A 14,348-nucleotide genomic window follows, 5' to 3' on the forward strand; every position below is an offset into this window, starting at 1 on the left:
TGTGATTTTGATTTAGAACCCTGAGTGAGACACTGGTAAGGATAAAGTTGTTAGATGAAGAAAATGGCATTCTTTTATATATATATATATAAAATTTCTTTCTTCTGACATACTGTCAAATTAAGCATAATTAAAGGATTTTCCTTTTTGGGTTCCTGGGTGGCTCAGTTGGTTAAGCACACAACCCTTTGTTTCTGCTCAGGTCATGATCTCACATTTTGTGAATTCCAGCCCTGCATCAGGCTCTATGCTGACATTCCAGAGCCTGCTTGGGATTCTCTCTCTCTCCCTCCCTCTCTGCCCCTCCCCTGCTCATGCTGTCTCTCTTTCATAAATAAACAAACAAACATTAAAAAAAAAAAAAAAAAAAAAAAAAGGATTGTCCTTTTCCCAAGAGTAATTGAGTGTATAGTGGGGAGTAAACTGCTGATTGGATTTTCCTGTTTCTCATGCTGGACTTAGATCAAAGCCCAAGACTATGCAAAGTGTTCCAGTAGACTATAGAAAAAGTGAGCAGAATGGAAGATGTTTAAATGAAGTGAAACCAAAAACTAGTATTAAGCATATTCTTCAATATCTTATATCTTCAATATCCCTGTGAGGGCCCTTAAGATAAGAAACAGAGAGGGGTTGCCTGGGTGGCTCAGTCCTTTAAGCCTCTGACTTTGGCTCAGGTCATGATCTTATGGTCTGTGGGTTTGAGCCCGGAGTCGGGCTCTGTGCTCACAGCTCGGAGCCTGGAGCCTGTTTTGGATTCTGTGTCTCCCTCTCTTTCTGCCCCATCCCCTGCTCTCACTCTGTCTCTCCCTGAAAAATAAACATTAAAAAGAAAAAAGAAAAAGAAGGGAAATTCTCATACAGTGAATGATCAGAGATTGTTAGTTACTCCTTGCATGAAAATTAAATTTGCTTAAGATGAGCAGCACCTGGGTAGTTCAGTCAGTTAAGCATCCAACTCTTGATTTTGTTTTAGGTCATGATCTTATAGTTTCTGGGTTCAAGCCCTGCATCTGCACTCTTGGCAGAATGCTGCTTAGGATTCTCTTTCACTCCATCTCTGCCCCTCCCCTGCTTGCTCTCTGTCTCAAAATAAATAAACTTTAAAAATTTTTTTGCTTATGGGGGAAGACTGTAGTAATTATCTGAGGTCAGGGGACCCATCCCCAATCTGTCTACTCCCTTGTCAAATAGAAATAAAAGTCCCACTTAGGACTCATAGTAATGGGGAACTCTTCCTGTACAAGCATTTCTTGACCTACAAACAGGTTATGGTCCCAAAAAGTCAGTAGTTCAGTTATTGGAAATATGAAACAAATCTAAAAGCCAGACTATTACGAAGTGTGACTCAGGGCTTGACCAGTCCTCAACACCCATTTAAACCCAGAATCTAACTCAACTAGCATTGCAAATGTACTTCCTGGTATGAAGCAAGAAGGGAAGTGAACTATCGGGAACCTGGCCTGGCTGCATCCCAGGTCAAGTCCTGTAGCTGGCCGGTCCTCACGGTCTCTCAGAGGTCAGAACTCTGGCACCTTCAGCCCCAGGCAGGAGTGGAAGTTTCAGTTTCACGCAGGCTGGAGTGCGAGATTGGTCAGTCCTGCTAACCAGATGTGAGAAAGCTGTTCTTGAGTAAACAGTGTTTTGGCCTGGATACGACTCACCTTGAACTCAAATGTCTTTTTCTTTCTTTTCTTTTCTTTTTTTTTTTTTTTACACCAGAGTAGGTGATCTATCCTTTATTCCACTTTTTAAAGTAGAATAGTTACATTTTTGTTTTGGTCACTTGACAAACTTCCCAATTTTAGCAGACTGCCCAGAAGTCATGAGGTGCTATGAGTTAAGAGAAGGGGCATTTTAGTTACCTTTTCAGAGGCCATCACCTGGCCTTGAGAGAACACTCTCAGGAGAAAAAGTTCAGTTTGGATCTCAGTTTTAACTAGCTGAGTAGTCATAAGAAATCTCAAAAAAACCTGGTTGTGGCCATCTTTTCTAAGAAAAGTGATTTTCATGCCACTTGAACCCTAGCTATGCAGGTGTTCAGACTGTCAGATAGTCAGCAGCAGCTTCATCAGGACTTGGTAGTAAGTGAAAGTCTGGTTGGGACAATGAGGGGGAAAAGATTCCAGTGAGTCATATGCTGAACCAGTGCTATGAGATCCCTCTTTTCAAACAAGCCCTGTGTGTGGCAAAGTCAGCTTTTACTTTATTAGAGATTGGGAGGTGAACTAGGCTCCTATGTAGGCCTTTTAAAGATAAGTAACTGTGAACTTACCCTAAATTCTCTTTTAAATTAACTTTGATACCGTAAATTTCCTGGTAGTTTCCCCAGACTGGGGAAATCGGAATAGAGGTAAAGCGGCATCTAATAAACGAATCTTTTAGGATAAATGGGTGTTGTGGGGGGAAGGGGAGGTGGAGAAGGAAGGAGGTAAGAGGAGAGGAGGAAAAATGAGAGAAGGAAGGGAAAAAAAAGAAAGGAGGTAAGAAAGAAAGAGAGAGCATTCTGCCAGTTGACTTCATTTCCACACGAATCCACCCACTCTGAGCTTCTGTTGTTGCTTTGTTTATGCAAAGTTACCGGGCTAAGAGTGAAGGCTGAGAGATCGAAGCTGAAGAAGGCAAAAATAATTTTTTAAATATAAATGAAACACGCACACACCCCGTTTGGGCGAGGGCAATCCCAGCCAGCGGACTTTGAAATGAAAACACGCTGAGGAGGGGTAGGTGGGAGGCCCAGCAGCAGCGGGGAGCGTTGTCGGTGACCGAAGGAGCTCTGGTGAATATCAGGTTCGGATTAGTGACAACTCAGAAGTCACGAAGGCGGTTGGGGGAGGGAGGTTTGCCAAGGTCTCTGAACTCCACGGAAGAGAGAGCGGCTTCCCTTGGCGCCGGGCGGAGCTGGGCGTACCCAGAGAGACCTCTGTCCCGGCCCCACTGCTCACACCCTGCCCAGAGATTGAGTTTGTCAGCGATCATAAAATGGGAATTGATTATTCCAGCCACCATTGATTAGGGAAGAATGCTTACTGCAGCAGCAGGGGAAAGGTTAAGAGGAAATTGACCTTCTTCCTAGGTGACATAAAGTCATTAGGTAAATGAGATACTCACACAGGAGTTTTAAAAGGTCATGCTCAATTTTTATTTGTAGCCTGAAGAATCAACCTGGTGTGCGGCTTAGGGCGGGGACCCCGGTCTTCTGGGCGAGTGGACCGACAGGAAGAGAACTCTTGCCACATTGGGCAGGGGCACGGGTGCGGAGTGGATTATTGTCTTGGGAGGGTCATGTTGGAATTGGTGGGGGCCTTGGGACCCCCTCGCTTTGCATGACCTGTGTATGCGTACCTCTGTGGAGGTCTGTCCTTCGCTCCCAGGTCTGCTTGGTTGCTTTCGCCGGCCAGCAAAGGGATGTCAGGCAAAAAAGGACAATTAAAAACCCTTACCCTACCAGAGCCGGCCACGTCTCACGCAGAGTGAAAGTGTGTGTGTGTGTGTGTGTGTGTGTGTGTGTGTGTGTATTTAAGGAGAGTGAGAGATGTATTTATGCACATATTTATCCCTCTAATTATAGGAATTAATCCTCTTACTTATGACTAAAAGGTAACGTCGAAGGACGTCCCTTTGATGTGGAAAAGCATCATTTGTGACTCACATTCAGACTGATTAAGGAATAATTGTTGTTAAACGCTTTACAAGAGGAGAGTGTTTAATTGAGGGGCATTCGTAATTTTACGGCTTAGCACAAAATTAAACGTAATTAAAAACTCAGAAATTCCAACTGATTTTCCAATTATTTTTATTGTCTGAGCTAATTGTTACACAAGGGTATCACTTCTCCCCAAAGGCATTAAAAAAAAAAAAAAAAGGCAACAATACCTTTCCCAAATTTCCACTGAGAGGATTCAGAGCTCTCTCCAGGTACAGGCTAGGTAAAGGATCTTCCTCCTTTCCCTCCTCCCTCGGTCCCCGCCTTGCGCTCCTCCCTCCCCCACTGTAATTAAGCGTTTCAGCCACTCTCCCCTTTCTCTGAGTTCCTGCAACACCTTGGGATGTGAGAAAGTGATGGCAGTTCTCTTCTGCAGATCATTACAGCAAAACCTGGAAGTATCTGTAGAAGGCTGATGAATTTCTTGAAGTAACACTTGTCATACATGGTGGAGAGATTAAAAAAACCTAAGTAAACACAACTCTCTGGGGGCGATCCCTCGATGCCTCTGCCTTAGAGTGTGTGGCAGGAGGGAGGCAACACAGCAAGCGGGGCTGGGAGACATTTATAAATGCGCGAGAAGACACCCAGATGCATACAGTAAACTTTCTTTTGCTTTTCTAGTTTTTCTTGTTTTTAGTTGTTTGTTTGTTTGTTTTGAGAAATGAGTGGATATGGAAAAGCTTCTCAGGAGGATTCTGGATTTTTTTTTTTTTTTTTAATGCTAGGATTGACAGCACAAAGCCAAGCTATCGTTGTATGAGTCACTTCTCTTCATGTCCAGATAGATTTATTTAAGTACAATACAAGGTTTATAAAAAGTGCTTCAATGTTGTGGAAATGAAAACGCATCCTTACAGCTTATCCAGAAGTGGCCCTGTCTTTCCTATCAGACTTGGAGGGAATCCTAGAAAATAAAAAAGCATAAAATTAGGCAGAATGTGAATTTATAAATTTCAATTAGTTTAGACTAAGTGTGGAGCAATGGAATGTTTGCGTTTCAGTAAGTGTCTTAATTTCTCTGTGATTTTTAGGAGACTTCCGTGGATTCGAGCTTTCCATCAGGCTTTCCCATACACCCGCCCCCCCCCTAAAATAAATGATTGCCTCTGATCTGACGTGCCAGGTGAAAATGGGTAGAATTAAAACTGTCAATTCTGCTTCCAACTTGTGTCTTTTGATTGAGTTCAAAAGCTTTTAAAGGTAAAGCGTGCCGATCATTTATATGTATTATTTCTTTTTCTCCTATCACAGCTTCTAAGTAAAAGAAAACGTATTTATGTTTTCAAATTCATTTTCCCTGGAAGGTTTCAGTCTTCCAGGTAATTTGATGATGGACGCTGACACGTGGGAGGACGTGTGCCCGGCAACAGCCCGGTTTACACGAGCGCGCTGTGGAGGTACGTTGAAGTCCGGTTTTTCCATTTTTCTACCTAACTGGTTTATTTGGAGCTGAGATGTGGATATTTAAACCAGAAGCTTTCCAAATGCTACATACTATTTCGGAGAAAAGGCTGGAGTAGGCAGAATTGGGAAGAAAGAGGAAGGCTCCCTTTGAAAGTTAGAAATGGTGAAAAAGACATATAATCCGATGTGGAAAATTGAGTAAAAGAGGCAGTGCACACTTTAGCTTAGGCAAAGATTACTGAGTCCTTTGAAGAAACTGACACGGATTTTCCAGAGATGGGAGGAAAGAGAGAGATGGGATGGGGGTGGGAGAATCCTAGGGTGGGCATTTTATGTAAATGAGTAAATTCGAAATGTAGTACAAATCCAGGATAGTGAAAGTGACAGTTCTGACAGTATTGACAACATAAATATATGTTTGAACACTGCACTTTCAGACACTTAACCGATGAAGCAATACAAAAATTCGACTACAATATTTCAAATAATCGACATTGATGTTTTGATACATCATTTTTATACTCCAAATCGATCTATCACTCTGGGGCTGGTCAATTTTAAGTAAAAATGGGCTGCAATTATTTGCACCTTAGCTAATGATGACCTCATAACAGTCCTCAATTAATTACACCAGTTTCTTCCTGTGGTGTTGGGGGGCTTGGAGGGGAGGCAAATCTTGAGAAACAAAACCTAGGATTGTGTCACACACACCCCCTACTTTCTATTCCATTTTTTGAGATTATGGGGAGGGGGCAGAATTTCAGAATTAGGAAGGGGTCTTTGGTGATCACATACACTGCAGGCTGAGGTCCCCTCATTTCAAGTAGCCGCTGGGTGGAATATGGTTTTCACTTTTACTTTGCAAGGTCAAAACTAAATTTCAGAAAATGCAAGAAAGTTGAGTGAGTCTAAATCTTCCCCAGGCCCCATATCCTTTCCTCGGTTTCATGGGAGATTTGCTCAAAGGGAGAACTGAAGATTTTTCTAAGGCTTAGAATGAGGTGTGTGTCTGGGGGTGGGGGGTGGAGAATAAGAATTTTAAAGAGAGTATCTAAAGCATCCAGCTGAAGTTGAATCTCTCCTTTCTCCCCTATCCCCTCTGATTGCTTCCCACACCCCGCTGAGGGTTTATAGGCTACTGTTTAAAAAAAAAAATAACCAAAACCACAATAAGAAATAAGACAAATCTCTTCGAGAAAGGCAGGAGGACGTTGGTGAGTACTGCATCCTCAAGCGTGAGTTCCTGCAGTTTCTGTGTTGGCTTTCTCTTCTCTGCCCGGTGGGCTCGCCAGTGAGCTCTCTCTCCATCCCACTTTTCTTTCCCACTGCTCTTTAAATTTGGTGTGGTCATGGGGTGGGGGCTGGAAAAGCTAGCTCATTTTTAAAAAGAAATCTTGGACAGGCCCAGGATACAAACTTGAGCAGCGCATTATATGATATAGGCATCCCGAAGGCAGGAGAAAGTGTTGGGGATGGGGGTGAAGAATGAGTGCCCAGTGTTCTTCCGAAGTCCAGGCGAGAGCTGCTGCTCCCCAACCCCTTCCCTGAGAAGTTCTGGGACCCTTTCTTTAAACTCACACTGAGCCTAGGCCTCCCGACCTAAAACTTAGCTGGTCTCCACTAGTCAGGATTCCAGTGTCTGATTTCTTTCCTCCAAACTTCACAAATGCAGTTTTAATCCCCTCCAAACCACTACCAGCTGAGACGCTGGGACACAAGCAACATTTTCAGCAACACCCGCATGCTAATCAAAGACAAAGGTGGCGGGTGACCCACACTGGGTGAAGGTGGGAGCCCTATAAGAGCTCCTTTGCCGGAGCATCACCTGGTTCTGAGGGTATCAGCCTCTGACCGGATCTTTCCAAGCCATCTGCGCTGGGAGTAGGGGTTGGAGCTAGAAGAAGGGCAGCAGGAGGAAAGAAGAGGAATAGGATCAAGATAGTAAGCCAAAGAAACTAGAGAAAGAGAAAGAAGAAGGGAGGAAGGAAGAGAGCGCGGGAAGGAGCCAGAGACTGCGAGAGCGAGCGAGCGCACGTCGTGTTTGGAGCCCCGCCAGATAGCGCTAGAGGGCTATTTATTGAAATACTTTACTTCTGCGAGATGGTGAAGCAGCTAAAATTGGGAGAAATAAGACATAAGATAGAGTAAAAGGAAAGAAAGCACAATGATTCTACCATATCTTCGTTAAGACAATAAATTATGGAGTACTTTCTTGTTATGAATGGGGGTGGGGGAATACATGGTAGAAAGCCGAAGTGAGGAAAAGCCAAAAAAACAAACAAAAAAGGTCCCCTTCTATCTCTTGATCCCAACTAGGAAGAGAGTGAGCAAAGTTAACAGGTAAGGAAGGAAGTGTAATTCTTCCTACTCCAACTTCCAGAGATGCTGGCACATGGCTGGGAAGGTCAAGAACAGTTCACAAGGATGAGCTGAGGTTTATAGAGAAGAGATATTTTTAACGTAATAGATGGCTGCAAGGGAATGGGGGAGGGAGAAGCAAACACATTATTGGAACCGCCAAATAAAATATATATCAAAAATTCCAACTGTCAGCCAGCAGGTCTGGAGCAGAAGAGAGTCCCTCTGCCTTTGTCCCAGTGATGCTGGGCTCAAGGCTGCCTCTGCAGGGCTGCAATCAAACATCCTGAATAACAATTAATAAAGACTTTGGTAAGCTTGGAGAAAGAATTAGACTACAAAAATTCACTGTCGCGTTCAGACCTCAAAGAACAGTGAAACAGATGGAGAGAGAAGACCTAGTGACAGAGGTGAAGTCCAAAGAGAGAGTGACAAAGAATGAAATACTATGATCCTCTTTACTTGCTCAGGTCAGTAATGAAGGAAAGAAAACTTCTTTCAAATAATAGTTCAAAGTATCGATTTTGTTTTATTCTAAAAACTCTAGCATCGCACACATCTAGCTTCTCATTTAAAATTGCACTTTCCTTCTAACTGAAACATTTTTAAAATCAAAGTAATGATATCTTTTTTCCATACCAGCAAACAGAAAAACAGAACCTACACACACACACACACACACACACACACACACACACACACCTGCTTAACCCAAAATACTCCCAATTCAAAACATTAAAGTTACAAATAAGATTAAGGTTGGATTTATTTGCTCCTCTAGCAAGCCGTCAATTATTCTAACTATTGTAGGAAGACAAAAAGGATTTAAACCCAGTGATTTTAATACACAGATTAACACTTTGGACTTCACAGTTCTGAGGAATTTGAAGTTATCTGTGCTGAGGACCTATAACTTTCTGGAAAAAAAAAAAAAGATCAAACAGGAGCACAGACTTCTTAAGGAAGGTGGGCCAATTCACCTAAAATAGAGTCTAGGTTCATAAATGCTCATTTCAAATTAAGTACTCTCCATAAAGCTAGTGCCCTTTAAATTGAGTAACTGTACTGGGATTCAATTATTCTTTTTAAATCTTAAATGTTACCTATAATAGCATTCCATGTTGAGTCAAAAAAGAAGAGGAAAAATAGAAAAGAAGGAGTTCTCAGAAGTCTTAGGGATGCTTCAATAAGAAAGAAGTGATTAAAAACAGACTAGACTCTTAAATTTGAGAGGCCCATCCCCCCTCCCATTCACTCCCCCCCCCCCACCAGATCAGGTCCCCTCCCTTTCACCTCTTTTTTATGCAGTGCCCCACCCCCACTCCAGAGCTAAGTAGCAGATTTGGGATTCTGAAGAAATAGGTTTCAGCATCCATATTTGTTCTGGGGCACTTGTAAAATGCGATTTGTAGAGGGTCTTTAGCCTTCTGATTGTCTTTGAATTGTTTTTACTGAAACAGATCTTTTGCAGTTAATGAGTCCCCACGCAGCTGGACAGCTCCTCTCGGACACTGAGAACTCTAACCCCAAAATGACCCCAATTTGACACCGCAAGATGAAATTTTACCGCCTGTTAAAACCATTTCCAGCCTGGGCAAAGGGAGCTGACTGTTGACGGAGGTGTGCGCCGCCTCCTGCGACCCCCATCTCGCGCCTGTCTCCAGGGCCTGCCCCACCTACTTTCCCTTCACCCCAAATGTGGAAGAACAGATGAGCCTCTCCGCCTGGGTGGGGGTGCAGAGGCTGAGTGAGACTGGAGCATCGGCAGCATAATTATCAGGCTAGAAATCAGAAAGTGTGTGTACCCCACTGCTTTGGAATCGCTTCTATCGGACCGGCAACACTGAAGGAGGTAGGGGGATATCAGGAAGTTCTTAAATGCTTTTTAGCTCTGTTAATAAAACATCAGCAAGTTGGTGATTAAAAGTAATAGTCTGAATTCATCAGAATGACCAAGAACGGACACCCTGAATCACCTCCAACTTGATCTTGTGTGTAATCTGTTGCCCTGCGATGCTATTTTACACGTACAGTTTCATAAATGAATGCAACTAGGTAAGTGAAATCTCTTTAGTCGCATGAAATTCGGGATTCTCTCCTTAGGCAATCAGTGAATTTTAAAATCATGCAGACTTTCCTCCATTCGGGCTTCATTTTTAACACTCGCACTCCTAAACTGAAGTCTTCGGAGTTAAAGATGATTGTGGTTTTTTGTTTTTGTTTTTTCCCTCTGACTCTATCTTAAAATGTCCTATTTCTATCTCCCTCCTACATCAACCAGATTATCCCTGTAGTTTGCTTTAATGTATGCAATACAATGCAAAAGAAGTTACAGAATATTAGAAAGTAAGGAAGAAAGGAGTTCGGGTTAAAATGACTTCTGCCTTGCCCAAAGGATTAAAACACAAGAAAAATCGAGTTCCAGCCTTCTTTCTTTTGTAAAACCCAAGATTATCACGGAATAATCAACCCATTATTAGCCTACCAACTGTTTGAAAATACAGAAATCAGCAATCGCTCTGAATTGTTTTTTACCCGAATGCATTGCCAAGTATGAAACTTATATATTTCTTAATACTCGTGAAGTTTTTCAAAATAAAGGCTGTGGGGGATGCTAACTCACTTCACAGTATCATTATGAAAAAAAAAAAAGTGGTGGTAAAGGCAGCATAAGGTAGAAACCTTCAGTGTTTAAACTCGGCAACGTAGAGATTTGTTTCCAAGTTGATCTTTATAAAAGGAGCGTTTATCAAGGAAATTGAGTTTCTTTTTAAAAAGAGAAGTGACGCTTACTACACAGGCTGTTTAAAACAACAATAACCCTATTGGCGACAATACGTACACAATATTGAAAATACGAACAACTGGAAGAATAACTAAAAATCACTATGAACTTCTCAGCGGCGCTGCACGGGGAACTCGGAAACAGCAATTTCAACATCTCTAGTAGAAAACCCTCCGCAGGCGGAGACCAGATTGTTATTTTTCTCTCAGCCTTCCCGCCCCGGCTAAACTGAATTCTCATAACTGCCGCTTGAAACAAAATTCTGCAAGACAACTTTTTTTTTTCTTTTTGTCTTCTTTCCTTTTCTACTCACCTTTTCTTATATGTCGACGAGCAACTCAGCAACAAATAAGGAGGATGCTTTTAATCTTGGAGTTCTTCTAGGGAAAAAAAAAATGAAAAGGTGGAGGGGGACGGACCCTCCCCACAACCTGCAGATTTCATACCCGTTGGATCATACAGGCTTGAAGCCCGGCGTAAAAGTGGCTGAAAATCTGGTCTAGACTCTCTTCTCCGAAGCTCCGAGCGCCGGGCCGGCTCCTGCTGTGGTCATCCCGGCAAATAACCCGAGGTCCACAGCCCAGCTCCCTGGCGTCGCGCTACCCTCGCCTCTGACAGCCCCACCGCACTATTTTTATATGTGAGGGCCGATTTCCCGCAGACATCATTGTTATGATGGCTCATTTAATCAAACTGTTTAATTGCTCTGGTAATCACTATCATCATCACAGGTGCTCAATCATTCATCATTTTTGGAGGGCTTTATTGACCTCCGGAGCTCATTCCCCAGCCCTATTAAAACGGGGCCAAATTTCTCCGACTTAGCTTGGAGTCTCTGCAGGCTGCGATCTAAGCTCAGTTGAGTGTTGCCCGAAAGCTTACAGTGAAGCAGAGAAGATGTAAAGCCCCCCCTCCAACCCCATCCGCGCGCCTCTCTCTCTCTCTCTCTCTCTCTCTCTCTCTCTCACACACACACACACACACACACACACACACACACACACACAGCTTTATTTTTCTCTGTGCTTCCCATCCCCCGGGAAGTCGGGTCAAAATTGCGCGCGGAAAATATGCTACTTTCTACTATCCAGAATGAATTCAAAGTTGGAGAGGGAGTCGGCTGTTGAGGAACAGTCTGTTTTCGATTCCCTGAGCCAGGGACCATGAATCGGACAAGAGCGAGTTGCTGGGTAGAGGGTGCGCTCGAAGCAACCAGGGCCGGACTGCACGGCTGGCGGGAGCAGGGGGGGCGGAGGGGGCAGCTGCGCAGAGCGCGCAGGGTGACCATAACTCCGCCCCCAGCTCGAGGCTCGGAGTGATTGACGCACCGCCACCGTGAAACCGGCGGCGTCGAGGTGAGGCTGGGTGCAGCTCCTGCCGGGGATTGGGTGAGACACCCGCCAGAACTAACTTTTTACACAAAACAGTGTAGGATAGTTACCTTCCTCCCCCTGCCCCCAACTCTCGTCCTTTTCCTTTTTGGAAAAGTTCTCTCGTAGTCGGCCGGTCTTCCCGATCCCGCGAAATTGTACGGTATAATTAACACAACCTTTAGCTGGAGATACCGCTCTCCGGCCTCTGCGCCCTGGGCGACCACAACAAAGCTGGGAGGGAGTACCGGCCAATTCTCCTTGAATGGCATCTTTCTCCCTCCCTCTCTATCCGGTGCTTCCCAGCTCTAAGTGAGATCCACTTCGGAAGCGCACACTAGTGGCGCGCGCGCACGCACGCGCACACACACACACACACACACACACACACTCCCTCCTGGCGACATCAGACAACATCAAACACCCAAACGACTCCTCCCCACTTCCTCCCTCCCAATTCCATCGCGGCCCCCAGAGACTCTCCAGGGTGGCCCTTGTCCGCACCGCTTGGAGACAGTGCTGAGTTAAGCTGATCTCTTCTTGTCCTGAAAAAAATAAATGTTGACAAGGGCGCTGGATGTGCACAGGGAAGAAAGTACCACTTAAAAATAACAAAAACAAAAACAAACAAACAAAAAAACCTCTAGGCCGGCAGTGGTACGATTTGCACAGCCAGCTGCCCCTGGATCTTAGCAGAAAGCCCTCAGGGGCGCAGTAATCGGCTGGCAGAGGCATAGGGGCCCGCGGAATTAAAAGGAACAAAAGCAAGATCGCCATTCCAATTGTCCCCAACACGACCCCGTTAGGCTTGCGCCTGGTGTGATGGGAAAATGAACTAGAAGTAAGTTTGAAAAAAAAAAAATTTAGAAGATCTGAGGCTGTACCGTACTTTCCCTGTGGTTTTCTGCAGTTTTCCTCTCTGCGCTCTCCCTGTCCTCTTCATTCTCTCCCTCTTTCCTCGCTCGCGCGCGCCCGCCCGCATGCGCGCGCTCTCTCTCTCTCTCTCTCTCTCTCTCTCTCTCTCTCACTCACACACACACACACACACACACACACACACAGTCCTCTTCCTCCGGCTCGGTTCCCCCCCCCCCCCCGGCCGTCCCCGAGGAGAACCAGGCTCGCTGATTTGCTCGGGTCCGCGAGGCTCCTGCCTCCCCTCCCCCCCACCCCCCCGCCTCCCCCGCCCCCCCAGCCGGGGCCGTCCGATCGCACTCGCTGCATATCAGAGGCTCGGCGCGGCGCGCTCCTCCTCGCTCCCGCTCCCCACTCCCGGGATGTGTCTCCGCCGTACGACGGGCTATGGCCACCACGACTTCCGGGTTCCGTCATTTCGTTCTCCCGCCGCCGACCCGCGCCGCCAAACTGAGGCTCTTCTATAAGCCAGGCAGCAGCCAACCTGCCAACACCTACTGACACTCACTCATCTCCCAGAGAGAGAAAGAGAGCGCGAGAGAGCGAGCGCGAGAGAGCGAGCGCGAGTGAGAGCGAGCGAGCGAGAAAGAGAGAGAGGGAGAGACAAAATACCTACCAGGAAAGGGGGGGAGGAAGTCCAATTTTTGCAAACTATTCAATTTTTTTCTTGATTTTTCCCCTCTGCTTTCTTTGAACGATACTTTAAAGAGAGAGGATCATATCATAGATACCGCGGGGGCCAAGCTAAAAGAGGGGGGGAGGGGGGAGGAAAAAATTCAAGAAGCAGAAACCCCTCGCGGAGTTTTACTGGAAGAAAAAAAACGGGTCTGAAAGATTCCTCCTCTTCATCATCATCAACCATCATTCATTCACTACCTTGACATTCCGGGCTTTGATTGACAGCTGGAGTGGCAAAAAGCCATGAAACACGACAGTTCGGTTACATGTGGGCTGCTGACGGGCCGCTCGTAACCTTCAGTTCGGGGGCTTGACAATTTTTTTTTCTTCTTTTTCTTCTTTTTCTTTTCTTTCTTTTTTTTTTTTTTTTCAACTGAGGGGAAGAGAAGAGAAAGAGGGGGAAAGGAGGACCGAAGAGGAGGAGGAGGGGAGGGGGGAGGAGGAGGAGGTGGAGGAGGAGGAGGAGGAGGAAGATCAGGAGGAGGAGGAAGAAGAGGAAAAAAGAGAAAAAGAAGAAATATCACAGAAAAAAAAAAAACTCTTCGTTGTCTTGCCTGGGCTTTTTTCCCCCCCCCTAAAAATAACATATTGGAGAATTGGGAGAAGTCTTTTTGGTTTGGAAAAAAAAAAAAAAAAAAGGAATCTTCAGCCTAGATCACTTTCTTATCCGGACTGGGATATTAAATATACGACACATCCAGGAGTTTATTGGAGCGCAGACTGATGGCGCAAAGGGTAGGTTTAAATCTCCAACACTTACCTAGATATAAATCCTCTCTTAAGAGGGGCCTGTCCCGATGCCTCCTCTCCCTTCAACGCTGCTGCTGCTGCTCGCTGCTTGATGATGGCGGCCAGTATTTAAAAAAATAGCAGCAAAATTATTCATCGGCTTTTCCCCCCCGTGCCTCTGCGTGTGTGCGAGTGTGTGTGCGTGCGTGTGTGCGTGTCTGGGCGCGCGTGTTCCAGCGCTGTGCGAGCGGGCGGGCGGCGAGTGCGTGTGAGTGGTGTGTGTGCGTGTGCAATTGTTACACGCTTTCGCCTCGCTCCAGCTTTTACCCCAGCAGCGCGATTCCCCCGGTTCTCCTGCTGCCGCCGCTGCCGCTGCTGCGCCGCTGCCGCCGCTGCTCCCGCG

The 14,348-nt window shown here is 45.5% G+C and overlaps 1 protein-coding gene and 1 long non-coding RNA gene across 7 annotated transcripts in view; one reads left to right on the forward strand and one right to left on the reverse strand.

Annotated features, from left to right (window-relative positions):
- Nucleotides 1-3,776: 3,776 nt before the first annotated feature.
- On the reverse strand, nt 3,777-14,329 carry LOC109263190 (uncharacterized). 3 transcript variants are annotated; one of them, XR_002078105.2, is made up of 3 exons: nt 13,977-14,329; nt 10,567-10,630; nt 3,777-4,610 (listed from the first exon to the last, which is right to left on the reverse strand). It is a non-coding gene; the product is annotated as an uncharacterized LOC109263190 (long non-coding RNA). The 3 variants fall into 3 exon arrangements; XR_002078104.2 differs by having other exon boundaries at nt 10,567-10,633; nt 13,977-14,327; XR_002078106.2 differs by lacking the exon at nt 13,977-14,329 and adding an exon at nt 12,513-12,647 and having other exon boundaries at nt 10,567-10,633.
- Nucleotides 13,664-14,348, forward strand: part of MEIS2 (Meis homeobox 2) — a 208,388-nt gene continuing 207,703 nt past the window's right edge. For 2 of the 4 annotated variants that reach the window (XM_053889209.1, XM_019442624.2), the window contains exon 1: nt 13,664-13,951. In XM_053889209.1, the coding sequence (XP_053745184.1) occupies nt 13,940-13,951 (12 nt within the window). In that variant the 5' untranslated portion in view covers nt 13,664-13,939. The remainder of the gene's footprint in view (nt 13,952-14,348) is intronic. The other 2 variants (XM_053889208.1, XM_019442620.2) reach the window with 1 other exon arrangement.

Source organism: Panthera pardus, unplaced genomic scaffold (genome assembly GCF_024362965.1).
Source record: "Panthera pardus isolate Hobbes unplaced genomic scaffold, ASM2436296v1 HiC_scaffold_24, whole genome shotgun sequence".
Lineage (NCBI taxonomy): Eukaryota > Metazoa > Chordata > Mammalia > Carnivora > Felidae > Panthera > Panthera pardus.